Here is a 16,471-nt window from a genome sequence, read left to right on the forward strand (position 1 = left end):
TTCTGTCTTCAGCTGCCTTCCTTAGACCCCAAGAGTGGCTGTGATGGTTCTGAGATGGTTGCAACCCTCTTTAAGTTTCTTCATGCTCTTCAAGTTTCCTGCATGAAATTCTACAAAGCCAATCTGAAAACAACTAATTTATGTTCTTGGTGTTTTATTCAAGGTTGAGGTTTTACTCCTGTCACTCTACTACTCAGGATATTAACCATCTCTCTGCCACTGATCTTTCTAATGAACGTTGATTAAAAATAAATCAAAAGTTTCTGGCCTTCCTGAACCACCTGTAAATAGATTTCCCTCTGTTAAACAGTAGCTCAACACTCTTTGTTTTCTTTGTTTTACTACTAATGTACTTGTGGAATATTTTTGTACCTCCTGACATTTCTTGGCAGGTCTGTTTCATTTAATACCTTTGCTTTTTTAATTCTGTCTTTTGTTATTCAAGTTATACTTGCTTTAGACCCCCTACTTTCTCCTTTCTGTGTATGAGTGAAGAGCTCTTTCTTTAGCTAAGTCTTTACTTCACCTTCTAGTTAAGTTCTAGTATATATTGTATGTATGATTAATATGGTTTCTTTAAGTAACTGCCAGCTCCCATTAATTCCTTTTACCTCACACTTGTTCCTCCATGACCCGCTCCAGGAATATAGCTATCAGTATTCTGTTTTTATGGAAACTTTTCTTCCTAGTGCATTGTGCCCACTTTGATGCTCTTTCTTCCTTCTGTTAAGTTCTGACACTGGATCATTTCATGATCACCTTCACCCAAGTTATGTTCAATCTTTGCAGCTGATCCTTCTGTATTGGTCAGGATGTCGGTGAATAAGCCTTCCTGCTGCTTTCTGGAGATTCTTGTGCTGTGTCTTAGCTTTCACCTTTTTGAGTTGAATCAGATTCCTTCCATATGCTGTCTTATATTCTGTTTTGATTCGGTTGGGAGATTTATTAAAAAATCTTCATCCATGGTAAATTTTTCACCTATAAGTTTATGCATTTTTTTAAAAACTTAATTGAAACTCCAAAGAACAAAAATGTGCATTTGTTTTTGCTAGTCTGTTGCTCTAAAAATCTCCTATATTTTTTGTCTTATATATTTTATCTCTCCTCTAAGTATATTCCTAACTAGAATTAAAATCTGGAGGCTAGATTGAAGATATTGTACCTGTTTGAGAGTGTTATTCTGTGGCTTTGTTTTCATTAGAAGCATCTTTGAAAAGATTTTGCTATTCTTTGCCTATGTTAACTGCAAATGTAGACCATCTAGAGCAGATTCCACACAGTTCCAGAAACCAAGAAATATTGAGGGATGTGCTACTGCTCTTCTGGCTGAACAGAAATGTTTGGAACTTAAATGAATTTATAAAAAATTGTTGACTTAATAAATGAGGAAAATCAGGAATCCCTTTTTAATTGTACTGATATGCCTTTTCAGAGATTTCTTGTAAGGTATGAATAGAAACAAGAACTTTGTATTGGTTTCCATATACAGGCCTCTATGTTAAGATTATTGATTTCTGTCATATGCTTTTCCCCTTCCCACCATAGTTTCCTGCTGCATTTTTAGCTCTTAGCCCTGTTTGATAAGTACAAGGACTGTGTCACATCATTAAAATCCCATGGGAGCTAATGGCCAGATGCCCAGTGTAAGGAAACCAGTTCCTCAGCCCAGAAGTGCCTGGTGTGTGTTTGACTGATCCTGCCCCGGCTGCCTTGGCTTTGCCGCGGGGCTGCGCGGGCACCGTGGCTGCCGTGGGCCGAGGTGCAGAGTCTTGCCCTTGAGGGAGGGCTCTGCTCAGCCTGATTGCTGTCAGCCAGCCCTGAGCACCGGCCAAAGCCAGCCCTTGTGTCGTGTCCTGACATCTCACACTCAAAGTGAGTTTGGTCCATGCTGTAACTACCAGGCCCTACAAGCCAAAGGTCTGCCCATCATCCTCACGTGGCTGCTGAAGTTCGCTCTTGCTCACCTTTGTCTCCGTCTCTACTGTCCTTTAACCTTCCGTTTTCCTTTTCCCTCTGTGTTGTGCCATGTGCTCCCTGTCTCCCTCTTTCACCTGTTTGTTATGTGCCTGTTTTCCCATTTCTCTCATCCCCTTCTCCCCTGTAGAGCCCCGCTGGTCTTTCCTTTCACTCCTCCCTTTGTAGAATCAGGCCACTTGCTTTTTTCTTTCCTTTTTTCGTCGCCAGCCCCAGTCCTTGCCTGGGTCCCTGCGAGTGGCCTGCCTGCCTCTGCATTTCAGAGAGCAGCTATAAAAGGGTTGCCAGCTCAGCCTGGTGATAATTTAGAAAACACAGAGGAAGAAGATCTCTATCTCCATTCCTGTTTCTTGTGCTGTGCTGTAAGGGAGAAAAGAGCTGAATAGAAAAAGGTGCTGAAGAAGGAGAGAATTTCTGTGGTGGGGGGGTGAATGGCAGAGCAGATGCGTGTGGGGCAGCGCTGTTGTATGGGGCAAAGAGGTAACTGTGCCTGTGTGTGCTCAGATCTGACGTGACGTTCAGCCATTGCCCATTTCATTAGTACTTGACAAAGTTTAGCACAGAAGATTTGTTATTCATCTTCACATGTCATGTCACTGTTTTAATTTGCTGAGCCTCAACAACCAAGTTTGCCTTTAGGAGGATGTGTTCAGAAGCTTTTTATATATTCCTATGTCCTGGGCAGAGCTTGGACTTCCACATTATTCTTTGTTATTACAGCTTTTTTGTTAATTTTTTTTCCTTTAGTCTTTATTTTTCTGGTCAACCTTAAAAAATGTATTTAATTTCATTTTATTTTTCAGACACCTCTTATTGATCCTCACATCCCACATCATCCTACTAAAACCATTACACAGGTAATAGAACACAGGTGTGCTGTAGAGCCAGGCCACTAGACAAATAGAAATAACTATTTACAACAGTGTAATATGAATCAGCTGAAGTGATGCTTTCTGTTAGATGTGAGAAGTATGTGAAATTTAAAATCCCAAATATATACTACATTGCTCTAAAAAGTAAGCTTCTGTGCAAGAGGATTTTTAATTCAGGAAGGAGAGCATTTGTGTTTTGTTTTGCAGAAAGCAGTACAGAGATTCCAGAAAGTTTAAAATCTGTGTTTCTTGGTCTTTATTTTTTTCCATGATCACCAAGGTTCCTTCAGAAAAGATCCTTAGAGCTGGAAAGATTTTGCGAAATACAATTCTGTCCCGAGCTCCTCACATGATAAGAGATCGTAAATACCATCTGAAGACTTACAGGTGTGTGAGCTGATTGTATGGAGGTCTCTGAATTTTTATGCCTGCCATTCTCTGATTTGTCATGTATGCCTTACCATACTTGCAGGTCTCAAAAGGTCTGAAATTATTCTGTGATGCTATTTGAGTTGGATGTTATGCAGTCTTTAATGGGCCTGGTAAATCCTTTCTGAAGTAATTTGACTGGAAATTGAGTCTGTGATTGTGAACAGAGCGTTCACATACAAACACTCTTCCAAAGCATAGTTAATAGCATAGTTAGCTGGAATATTATGTGTAGTACCAAGTTAAAATGAAGATTCTGTTCTCTTTGTATATCAGTAAGAGATAATAGAAAAGTTTATTAATATATTATGTTCCTGTACTGATTGCTACAGCAGTCTTGCTCACTGTGGTGTTCTGAAAATTCACCTGGTGAGAAACATTCCTGATGCAGATTTGCTGTTCTATTTAATTTTTTTTCCAGTGTTTTGTCAGACTCTCTTGTCTTCCTGCTGGTGGCAGCACAGTCTTGCTGAAGTGGGATAACAATGGCACTTGCAGAAAGAAATCTGCCTGCAAGGTGTCAGGATCTGCCTACTATTGGCTTAAGAAATAATCTGTTTGTTTTAGATTCTAATGTTTAAATCAAATACCTAGTTCATTATTCAGAGAATTTTTAAGTAAAAATTATTTTTAAATCTCTGAGTGTGTCTTTTTCTAAATAGTAAATCAATATGTTGCTGATCTTCATTTGAAATAAATACATTGATTTTCCATATTTCAGTCCAAAATATATTTAAAATACAAAGGTATTTGGCACTTGTGAGTTGACTCCAGAATGTCTCAATATGACGTTGCTGATTGGTCTAGAATAACAGAAGAGCATATATGATAAATGAAGAGCAGTGCTGGTCAAACAACTGCACCATTTTCTCTTACACAGAACTGGGAAAACTCTTACTGTTCTGCTGAGTTAGGGAGTGTAAGGATAAGGAATTTACTAAGTGACCCTGTGGCTTTTTTCTTTTTTAATCCTTTTTGGCTGTTCTCCAGAACTTGAGACCTGCTCTCTGCCTCTGGGTCAGTCAGGAGGTGCAAGGTTACCATGACCTCACATGAGAGAGCCTCAGAACACTGTACCAAAACCAGTGTCTCCAAATACAGTGTGACAGAAATTTGATTACAAATGCAGGAACATCCTCATAGCACTCACTCTTCCTGTGGAGGCTGCATTGGCATAACTTTTACAGTATTAAATTTCTGCTTGCATGCAAGATTCTGAGAAGCATAAGGCTTTTGGTATCCCATGGTATCCAGAGGTTTCTTTTGAATACTGGGTTGGAGGTTGTTGCACTGGTGCTGTAGGTTTTGTACCAGGTGTCACAGGCTCAAATAGATTCTCTGAATTCTGCATTTCCCAAAACACTTCTTTGCTAAGGTGATCTTCTTAAAACTGGACACCTTCACTGGTATTTCAAGCATGTGTATGTAGATGGTGGCATGGGATTTTCTGCAGGGAGATTTAACTGTGTACAGAGTTTAAGATATCACTGTTGTTGGCAGTTACTGTGTGCAGTCTCTCTCCTGGCAGGCTTCCTTTTCATTCCTGTCTGTTTATCTGTCCTTCAGGCAATGCTGTGTGGGGACAGAGCTAGTTGACTGGATGATGCAACAAAGTCCTTGTGTCCATTTACGAACCCAGGCTGTTGGCATGTGGCAAGTACTGCTGGAAGAAGGTGTTCTTAACCATGGTAAGATAAAGAAAATCACTATCTTGAAGAAAATATGGGCAGTGTGTGACATCAACACCTCTGTATTCTTTTTCATAAAAAAGAAAGGCATCATGAGTCTAAAATAAATGCCACAGAGCAGCCTGTTCATTCATAGGTACAAGTGCAACACACAGGCAGTACTATTTGAATCTTGCCAGTATGCTTTTTAACTTATGACCATATTGCATCATAAATGAACAATTGATAATGATAGTCTAATTATACTTAGGAGTACACTGGCTTGTGCTTATATTGTTTAAACTGGGTAGCACTCAGACCAAAACCAAGGGATGTATTACCATGCATTAAACTAACCTTCATCAAAGATTTGCAGTATTTTGAAGTGAATGTGAGTGTTTGTGTTTGCTCAGATTCATAATTTTGGAATGATTTGCATTGGTTTTGGAGGGGATTCCAAATTCAGCACACCAGATATTCCAGTGCAGAAATCTGTGATTTTATGTTAGCTTTCTGATTGCATTTTACATTGACTTTCAGTTTCCATTTGGCAGGGTTTAGTGGGTAACAGGATATTACAGCCCTCAAAAAGGGTGGGTTTCTAAAGCAATATTCGTATTTGAATCTTTGCATATACATTTTTATTAAATGTAGAAGAGTAACTCTATTACAGTAAACTTACATTTATCATCTGTTGTGGTTCCCATATCCCAGGGAGAAAATTCCATTTCTGTCAGGGAGAAGGCAGATTGTTTCCACTGCTGCCTTACCCTAAGGGCTCTAACTTGAATTCCTACCATATATTCCCTTGAACTCTCCGGGGAAAGCTAGTGCAAGCTGCATCACAGTATCCAACTCAACACATCACTCTGACTTACTTTGGAAGACCAGGGGTTTGCAGTATCATAATGTTACTTTAGAGGTCTTCTCTTGGCAGTTCATGCATTGAGTTATTCCACCAGGACACAGATCAATGGACTTGCCCCGGGATTATACCTTGATAATACATATTTCTGGTACATCACAAGGAGTTTAGTTGCTTTTGCTACCTTTTTTCAGCCTGTCTAAATAAGTAGAGCAGTGTTTGTGCTAGAAAATACCTTTTAGAAATTCATAATATAACCATTTTCCCCAGTGTAATTTGTTTGATTAAATGAAATAGTTTCAAACAATAAGAAAACAGAACTAATAAAAAAACATATACATGTGTATGCATGTATTTATACACACCCAAAACACACTTATATGGAAGTCTTTTGCATAGTATTTGTAGTACACAATTTAAAAGTGTACCCTTCAAGCTGCATACATGAGAAATAGTTTCATGCTCTTAGAGTTTTTCTGTAGCTTTCTTTCCCTTCTTAAATAATCTATCTGTAACAAACATCATACTACACAGCAAACAAGGTTTGCTTCATGGAGGAGCATTCAGTATTTGATGTGCTGTGTTGTTTTCAGTGGACCAGGAACACCACTTTCAAGACAAATACTTATTTTATCGATTTTTGGATGATGAGCGTGAAGATGCCCCTTTGCCAACTGAGGAGGAGAAAAAGGAGTGTGATGAGGAGCTACAGGATACTATGCTGCTTCTCTCTCAGATTGGGCCAGATGCTCATATGAGGATGATTCTCAGGAAACCGTAAGCAGAATAATGAGTTAATATTATGGGTCTTCCTTGTGACATGGAAACAAGAGAAACCTACATTGATTATCAGCCTTTTTTCAGACAGCTTTATAGTGACTTCAAAGCCAGTATAAACTCTGACCCTCCCTTGAAGGCACGCATTAAGCAGGTAGGGTTTAGTGGCCATGGCAGACATATTTTGCTGCTAATTAAACACACTGAGAATAAGGAATAACTTAAACTCACCTTCACTGAAGTAAGGGGCCATTCAGGTACTCAGACAGGCAGGTACTCAGGGCTGGATCCTGCTACCTTGAGGCTATTGGCAAAGTTTGTCTTTGCTGTGGGAGAGGAGTGGGCCCTGCTTACAGTGTGAGAACACTTTTCAGAGTAAAAGATTTTTGAATCACCTAACCCAAGTGCTTGTTCCTGTTCTGTTTCCATCTGTATCCTTTCCAGGCTCCATTCCTGTTTAGATCACAAGCTCATTTCAACAGCACTTTTCCAAAAACTTGCTAAAAGCATTGAATTTCAAAAAGTGCCATCAAACACTTGTGCTTATATAAACAGGAAACCCTGTCATGCAGCAATAGGTTTGAAGTATACATTTTATTTCTTCTCCTTATTAGAGATCTAGTCAATACAACCAAAGGAGCACTTGCTCCCTGTCACACAAAATACATGGACAAGCCAGAGTGAGAGCAGAGTGTTTGCATACATCCTTAGGGAGTCATGGAATTGAGATCTTGTACCCTCGCAGACATGTCCTGTGCCCTTTCCACTGAGCAGAAAATGTGAGCTTTTGCACCTCTGAGCAGACACCAGTCATTGGAGTCTGAGCAAAGGTGTGTGCTGGGACCCCGCTTCTCTGCACTCTGTCCTGTGCCTCAGCTAACTGAGCAGGTTGTCTCTATGAATTTCCCTTTTGGTTATCGTGGGTTTTGGCTGCCTGCTTCATTTGCTTTCTGTCATGACTTCCAGAACAGTGAGTGTAAGTTTACAATAGCAAGATAAATATTGATTATCATCTGGACTGCTTACAGAGTACTGAAAGGCTGGAAGGATGCTGTGGAAAGTACTGCTCTTCTCTCTGTATTGTCACTTGCACAGCATCACCTGAAAGAATACTAATATGAGATTTTACATGGAATATAGTGAGGAGAAAGAGGTTTTCTCAAGACTGATATCATCTGACATGTTTCCCTATCCCTGAAAGTGGATAATTTTTGCAGCCCTTTGCTCACTGAAGTAACCTTGTAGTGCCAGGGACCATATTAACTACTTTTCTATTATTCAGTGTACATGATTTTGTTAGTTGAAAATCTTCCCTGGACTGAGCTGTAGCAAAGCTGTTAAAATCTCTATGAATCCTCAGAGTCCTGCTAGTTTTGACTAGACACTGTTACAGCTGCCAAAAGTTCAAAGGAATTGTCAAGGCTTCAGAGATGCTGACTCTAGCTGACCTGAGCAGGACCCACAATTTTCAAGCCAACACAGCTGCATTTTATAACAGTAACCATTTCCAGAGAGGTTGCAGAACTCAGATAATTACCCTGAAAGAAATAAGACAATATTCTTTGATGAGAAGATTACTTGGAGAATTTGATTGTATAATGAAGCTGTTGCTTTGAAAGGTACTTTCTATTGTTCAAAATCTGAAAATCTCTAACAAAAAGTGTCACTTGTTTTGACAGCCAACTTAAAAAAGTCTCTGTTTATTACATTAACTGCAGCATTTTAACTGTCAAACTGTGAAAGAATGTTCTATAGTTTAAAAAACAGAATAGAGCTCAGGGAAATTTTTGGCAGGCTCTTGTTGCTATTGTGTTTTTTTTTTCCTTTGGAAATACATATACTGAATGTGAAAGTAGCTTTTTGTGGAGTAGCAAACACAGCTCTCTGCTCCTTATAATGGCTGTAGCACAGGTGCAGACCTTGCTAAAGTTCCTGTAAAAATTACTGTAGAATTAATACAGCTCCTCCCTAAGTGTTTCCCCCCCTTCAGTATGAAAATATGTCCTGATGGTAAACCCTAATTTAATAGGATGCTATAATACAAAGCTAAACACAATAATAACAGGAGTCTTTAAAGGAAGACTTGTAATCCTCTGACAATAGTATTTAGCTCAGATAATGTTATGGATTACATTCTCTTTTTAATGCCCTAGCCTAAAGTAAGTTAGCAGTGTGACTGAAGTAATAAATCTGTGTTATATGTTCTTAGTGGCTTCACTTAGCACATTTTTTCTTCATAGAGAGCATTTGACACTTAATCACAATGTTATGGGGTCTCTGATCTTTTCCCTTGTTCATATTATCTGAGAATTTTCTGGTTAGCTGTACAATAAAAATAATCAATGATACTGCTTTGACGTATATGGCTTATCAATGGTAAAGTACTGTGTTGTTGTCAACATCCTAGTCACAGAGAAGCTCGATGTCTCTGACCTTGGTAAATTCTCCAAGCACTGAACAGTTTTTATTGATCACTTAATATCACCTGAGTTCTGTCCATTAATGTGTACCCTCGTTCCCTACCTATTCCACTTATTATCCGCTCTATAACCAGCTATTGCTGTTAGAATGTGTCCCCTGCAGAAACTAGGTCTTTACACAGCAGGATCCTACAAATCAACATCAGTGGGTCACCACACAGGTTTTAAAGACACAGTGATGCCTAATATCTCTCCACGTGACATCTGCAGGAACAGAAGTAAAGACTAGGTACAGATATCTGCTACAGATTGTCAGTCCTTCCAATGTGCTAGCATGGGAAGCAAATGGACATGCTGAAAGAAGAGTGTGTCTTTTTGTCTTTTTGACAGAGATCTCATGTAGTAACACATCATCCTTTTATCTTTTGATTTAATGTAGAAATTTCTTAACTTGTTACACTATATTCTCCAAGACATACTCGTTTTGCAAGAATGTAATAAAATTAAAGTTGCTACTTCCCTATTATTTGTTAAAATCCTTACTTTTTGTTAGCTAGCTTGTACTGGCTTCGTTTTATGCTGTACTTAATTAAGCTGGTTGCATAAATCACTAGGAGGGTCAGCCTTGTAATTTCAAGCCAGATTCAGAAACTGGAGTATTTTGAGTCACTAGAGGGCATAGCAGTACCAAACCAATTTCTGGTTTTCCCTTAATAGTTTGATTCTGTATGAGAAAAGAGTAATTTAATCCAAAATTATTTGTAGTCTAAATTTGTCTTTAATTTGGGTAATAATAAATGCATGTCATTGGTAAGTGAAGAACAGAAGAAAAATAAAGCTTGCTTAGAAGAGATGTCAGTTCTCCTTATATTTTCTGTGACTTCTTCAGTACTTCTTTAATCCAAAAGAAGTCTCCATCCAGCTACTTTTGTAAAAAGATGCAGTATAATTCCAGAGTAACAGAGCTGGCTACTCCCTGTGTCTCACACAAGATGTAGACAGACTGTTGAATCGGGAGGTGACTAGAGAGAAAATCTGTAGAGCACAATATTTCTTCATAGGGCTTTCCTGATCCTCTAGGTGCTAGTCTCCTGTAATACTGACATTTTAGGACGAAAACTTGTATCATTGTAGTTTTTCTTTTAGAGCTGTCCAAAGATTCAATTGTGCTGTTAATTCTTTTGACACCAGACATTGCAGACAGCAGGATTTAGAACTGTGCTTGTTGTAATAGTGGAGCATGTAAACCTTCTCATTTAGAACTCCTGCCCTCAGACTGGACTTCTTGTATCCCATTTCCTCTCTTGAATCCCATTTTCATCGTTTCCCTTATGTCTTTGTTGCTCTTTTCTTTTGTTCTTGGCCCATTGAATTAATTACTTGTAATCTGCTTTTCACAAATCTATACCATATTGTTTGGAAGGACTTAGTCCTACAAAAATAGCTTGAAATAATACTTTAAAGGTATTTTTCTTCCTGTGTGTCTGTATGTCACTCCAATGTGCTGTCTGAAATTATATGACAGGAGAAATTGTTCTTTTAGAAAATAATATTGTATTAGATATTGTAACTGAAGAGAACCTTGTGAGTGAGAAAAGATTGGGAGTTACTGTCAAGCTCCCACAACTCCTCCTGTATGCTGTTTATTAGATCCTCCAAAGCATCTCTGACACAGTGCAGTCCCCACAGTATTTGTGCCCTTCCTTAGCAATCAGAAAATTTTGGGTAGGTTACAGAAATGCAATTATTTCAGCCACAGTGCCAGCCTCCTTACTACTGCTTGTGCTAGAGAAGAATTATTCCTTCATCAATGCATTGATGAAGGAATAATTCTTCTCTAGCACAAGCTTCTTGTATTTTTCAGTGAGAGAAACTGAAACTACTGAGTGGCTCTTATTTACCTTTGTGGCTAAACAGCAGCACTCAGCATTAACTGTAGAGCAGTCGTTAGCTGTTCTCCAAGATGCACTGCTGCATCTCCAGTTTGTTCAGCAGAAGTTCACACCTCCTTTACAAACCACTGCAACTGTGTTTGCTACAGCTAATTAGTAATGCTTGTGAAAAATAGTGCATGCCCCACGCTCAGGAGTCCTTTCGAAAGGAACAAATCTTTATGTACCATTTCTGATTTATGTGACCATTTTATACATATATAGAACACTTGATTTAATCAGAAAAGCTGCCTAATCAGGATCTCTCTAAGGTGGTTGCCATGGCTGCTGCTCAGTGTCATTCAGGCAGCATTCACAGAGCTTCCATCCTTTGTGTGTTTCAGTTCTCCAGCCAGAAACATCATTCAGTCCCTGTTTGGTGAGGATGTACACTTTACTAGACAGTTCAGCAGCATTTTGTGGTTTTCTGTCCTTCTGTGAAGTATTTATTTCACCATTTATTGCATTGAATTATCCCTTTTATCTTCTCTCTATAGCCCTGGCCAGAGAACTGTAGATGACTTAGAATTTATATATGAAGAACTTCTCCACATTAAGGCCTTATCTCACCTTTCTACCACGGTAAGTAATTTTAAAAATTATAACTCATCACCTAAAGGGAGGCTTAATTTTTACTTCTGGTTTGACTTCTGACTTTATTAAAGCTAGAGAGCCTGTAACCATTTTCATTTATACTTTCCATGCAAAGAATTTATTCCATCTGTGAGAATCACCCAAGCACTGTGCAGGTGTAAGTTGTCTATTTAGTATCAGATATAATTCCCTTCAAGTATTTCTGCACAGCCCCTCGCTTGGCACAGGTGCCACTCTCTGGGTCCCTGTCCTTGTGTAAATGAAGGCACTGGTATTACTGAATTTTGCAGAATTGATTTCTGTAGGGAGTCTTGGCTTGAACCAGTTAGGAGGAGGAATTATACGGTGGAGGAAGGTGCACTGTGCAGTGCTTGCTGGTTGGCGTTTGCCATTGAGTGAAAGAAATCTCATCAGACACTTTCTCCCTGAAGTGGTCAAGAACAGCACAGAGAATCAAGGATAAATGGAATGGACAGGAGAATGCATCTGTTTAAAGTCTCATCATACACTGTGCAGACAACTGAAACAAGCTAAATAGCACTTTAATTGGTAGCAATAAGATGTGGATGCTTTCAGAAGAAGGAAACCAGTCAGAAAGTAGATCCATATTTGACAATACCTTCTTCAGAATCTCTTATTTTCAGTTGTTCTCAGCTTGGACAGATGCAGCTAATTATGAAGCTGCCTTACAGAAAGATAGTACTCCATGCAAACATAAAAACCTGAACTATGTTTGTCAAAAAAGAGTAGGCATTCAGAGTTGATATCTGAATTACATTGGTGTTAAGGTAACTTCCCAGTTTGACTATTTGTGCGACTCTGGCAGTCACACTCCCAGCACCAGAGACTGTCACTGCTGGGGCTGGAGCCCCTTCACAGGGGGCAGCTCCAGTGACCTGGCAGGTCCTGCTGGACTCCTGCACATCCCCCACTCACAGAAGCAGACCAGGTTTCCTCACTGCTTCCACTCCAGGTTTCCCATAGCAGAGCCTTGTATGTCTTGCTCCATAAAACAATTTATTCACAGTGCTGCAACACAGAAACAGCTCAGGCTGGTGCCTCTGAGGAGGGATCTCCAATAAAGAAACCCCTGGGCTTTTATCCCCTCACCATCCAAGCACTCACAAGTCTCACCCTTCTTCCTGTGTCCTGTGCTCCTGCTGTGTTCCCAGTGTGCCTTCACGTGGCTGGTGCCACTTGTGCTGTTTGCTATGAAGAGGGCTGGCAGTCCATGGCCTCTTGTCTCTCTGGGCTCCCACACAGAGCTCAGTCTGCAGACAAACTGCAGCTTGCAAACCAAGGTACCTGCACTAGATGTATTCCTCAACATCCAAAAGCCTTAAAAATCCCTGGAATGTACAGAAAAGAGTAATTAAAGAAAGACTACTGTAAGATCCGGAAATGACCCTTTCAAAGTTAAACAAAAGAAACTACCCAGGATAAACAGATATTGAGATGGAGTGAAGAAAATTCTCAATACATAACCCAGAACAAAAAAATTTGAAATAGAAAATATTTTCAGCTCAGAAGAAAATCAGACTTGAGGTCAGATACCACAGCAAGTACCATATGGACCAAGTATGGAAAGTGATACAAACTGCAAAAAATACTTGGCATTTTGAAATACAGATGATTCCATGTTTTTAGTAAGAATATGGAAATGCCAGCTTATTACGTGCATCATGAACTAAAGAAGAAGACAGAAACCAAGACTAGCTTAGAGGAAATCTTCAGAGGAACAACAGATAACATTGCTTCTATGAACTAGAAGATTAATGACCAATCAACTTGAAAGGAAATTAAATGTTTAATTTAAGTAAGGCATAATTCCTAAAGTAATAAGTTTTCTTGATATGCCACAAGCAATAGAAAGTAAAATGGATAAAGCTCAAGTCTCATGGTGGTGAACTAATTCCTGCTGGAGAAGCCTGTGAAGTTAATATACAAATGAAGAAGAATTATATAACACAGTGTTAAAAACAAGTCAAACCTTGGGCTTCATCAAGTGAATTCATTCACAGCAAAGGCCAGTGACTGAATCAACTGAAAAGACATCTGAGGACATAAATGGATAGAAATGCTCTCTGCTTTGTGCAGAACAGTGCTAATGGGGTTGTATTTTCTGACTTTATGAAAGTATCATTGAGCAGAAGTTATAAAGGAGTTTGGTGAGTTAAGTGTTACAGAAATCGCACGCCTCTGAGTGTGTTCACCGGTCGGTGTACTTTAAGAAACCTCTATTTATCTCTCTTTTTCTCCAGGCTTCAAAAAGGGAGTGCTTTCCCCTGATTGTCAGGAAGGAGTTCTAGGAGAGGTGGCTGATGTAATATGTTTATCCTTGGTGCCTGAGCACCAAGGTTGGGTGGGTGCCTTTAAGTACATCAGTGCCCAAATTTTTCCACCCATCTTAGGAGATGCAGTCATCAGATTCTCATTTGGATTGTGTCCAGAATTGAAGATGAGAGTTCCTTCCCAAGTCTTTCTTCGTGGCCTAATTTTTTTTTTTTTTTTTTAATTTAAACAAGCGAGACAGTGGTGTGAAAATACTACTAGTAAATAGATGTTGAGGCCAGCTTTTGATCTGTATTTAGCATGATTAAGTTACATGGTAGTACCTCTGAAAAATGGCTTGTCACCAGCTGACATGCTCCAAATAAGTGAATCCTGCTGCTTGGAAATTGGCCTCTAAGTTCTTGGAGACTTGTGGTTGTATGAAGAGAAACATAAAACACATAAGAACTCAGGATCATACAAGATTCCTAGTGCTACTGCTATTTTGTGGCAGAACACAGTGTTTACAGTGGCAAAAAGCAGTTGTAAGCAGTGTCTCACTAGAGACAAGTGCCCAGTCAGCCAGAGCTGATCACACCGAGGGCAAAACAACCCCAGCAGGAGGCTAGCTGACACCAAGGGCAGTGTCCTGTTCCTGGAAGAGGTTCTGAGCTAGATGCTTTGCCTGGGGAGTTGTCAGGCAGAGAGGGGACTCAGCAAGTCCAGATGGCTGTGCCTCACAGCTTGACACAGCAGAAGCACAGACTTACGTCAGTCTGAACCAGATTCCTCAGGAGAGAACAGGAATATTTCCATGCAGTAATTGACAATCTCTAGCTATCTTCTGTAACAGATTAACTACTACAATTTGAAACTTCCTGTCTTGTTAATCATTGATGGTCATTTCACATGTGTGTGTACAAAGAAAGATGTGGAGACCCATATCTTAAAGATGCCCTTGTCTGAGCCATTTGGAGCCAGGAATTGTAGCTCTGTAAAGCCAATCAATAGGAATTAGGAGATCAAGTGAAGCAGACCAACAACTGATCAATGATGCAGAGGGAGGGAAAGTACAACGGGGCTATGTTATGTGACCTCATCACCAGGAGGAATGAGATACATATAATAACTATAATTTCTCTTTCTATTTTAAGGTAAAACGGGAATTAGCAGGTGTCCTCATTTTTGAGTCACATCCCAAAGCAGGAACAGTCTGTAAGTAAATGGAATCCTGTCAGATCTCTTTCTTACCTGTGCTATGAATATATAAATTCCTAATGCTTAAATGACAAGAGCAAAACTTGGATGCATTCTTCAAACTTGATTGTCACTTCACGTTCAAAACCTAGGGTAATAAGTGATAGCTTAGTCTGTTACCAAATGCGGGGACAATACCAAAATTAATTCTGTTTCCTTGGCTGAGTGTATGTATCACTTACAATTTGGGTGTGTTTTTATCTAGAATTTTTTATTTGACCAATCTCTATTTAAAATGTATTTTAATATAATCCTGTATTTTAAAAAAATCTTCCTTCACAAAATAAAGGATTTAAAATGGTAGATTACTCAGGCATGTTAATACGGAGACATTTTAGCAAATGAATATTAACTTTACAGTCACTAGAGAACTGGGTTAGAACATGGTGCTACTAGTGGGATCCAACCTGTGTGCTAATAGTAATTGATAACCTGACATATTGATAAAGTAGTTATTGGAGCTGTCATAGAAAAGAAAAGCAACTTTCACATCAGTGTTATAACATAACTATATGGGTATGAATTGTTTCTCTAAATTCTGAGGGCAGTTGCTTTTAAAATCATAGTATGCCCTTTTATAAGGTAGAGTTTATATGACTGTAGAGTTACCTTGAATTTTATTAGGTGCAGAATCTGGCCCATTTATATTTTGAATAATTATATTCTAACCATAAAATCTTTTCTCTCTTGTAGTATTTAATCAGGGAGAAGAAGGTACTTCTTGGTACATTATCCTAAAGGGATCAGTAAACGTAGTCATTTATGGCAAGGTATTTTTTTCAGAAGCTATTTTGTATGATTGTTATTATTGAAATTGTAAGAGTAAACTTTGAAGGAATGCAGTTTAATTTAGAGTGAAATTGCTTTGTCTGATAAAATAAATAGATTGTAATTTTATTAAGAAATGATCCAATGGTTTTACTGATTATACTTCCAGTAGATTGCTCTATAATTTTGGGATATATTACTCAGTTTCTGACTGTAATCCATCAGAGTTACGTCAGTATCTTTAGGACAAAGTAATTTGCTGGAATTCGGTGGATTGCCAGACTTCTCTCTCATGGGGGTTTTGCCCCATCCCTTTACCACCGTGTTGTCATGCATTTGGATGACTAACTGTTCTCATGCATGTCAGACAAAAGTACTGCTTTGTGACTGGTGGTTCTCAGGTTGGTTGAAGCTCTTCCAGATTTATGCCAGCTATTCATTTTACTTAAGCCATAGACCAAAAAGCATCTTTATGAAATTTCCTGTTTATGAGAGAAATTTTTCAAAACAAAAAAGATATTGGTACACAGGAATCCCTTGAATCTTAAACCCCACTCCTCACTGATTTCTCATTCAGTGACTGAGAATCCTCCATTTGAAAACAAAGCATTTCACCAAAATCTAGCACAGGGGCCCTAGTGTTAAG

General features: G+C 39.0%; 1 protein-coding gene across 4 annotated transcripts in view; it reads left to right on the top strand.

Moving 5' to 3' along the window:
- Positions 1 to 16,471, top strand: part of RAPGEF4 (Rap guanine nucleotide exchange factor 4) — a 142,354-nt gene that overhangs the window by 83,383 nt on the left and 42,500 nt on the right. For 3 of the 4 annotated variants that reach the window (XM_063162150.1, XM_063162153.1, XM_063162152.1), the window contains 7 exons: positions 2,778 to 2,831; positions 3,127 to 3,233; positions 4,842 to 4,963; positions 6,401 to 6,584; positions 11,433 to 11,517; positions 14,955 to 15,015; positions 15,751 to 15,827. In XM_063162150.1, the coding sequence (XP_063018220.1) occupies positions 2,778 to 2,831; positions 3,127 to 3,233; positions 4,842 to 4,963; positions 6,401 to 6,584; positions 11,433 to 11,517; positions 14,955 to 15,015; positions 15,751 to 15,827 (690 nt within the window). The remainder of the gene's footprint in view (positions 1 to 2,777; positions 2,832 to 3,126; positions 3,234 to 4,841; positions 4,964 to 6,400; positions 6,585 to 11,432; positions 11,518 to 14,954; positions 15,016 to 15,750; positions 15,828 to 16,471) is intronic. The other variant, XM_063162151.1, reaches the window with a different exon arrangement.

This window comes from Melospiza melodia, chromosome 8, assembly GCF_035770615.1.
Source record: "Melospiza melodia melodia isolate bMelMel2 chromosome 8, bMelMel2.pri, whole genome shotgun sequence".
Classification (NCBI taxonomy): Eukaryota; Metazoa; Chordata; class Aves; order Passeriformes; family Passerellidae; genus Melospiza; species Melospiza melodia.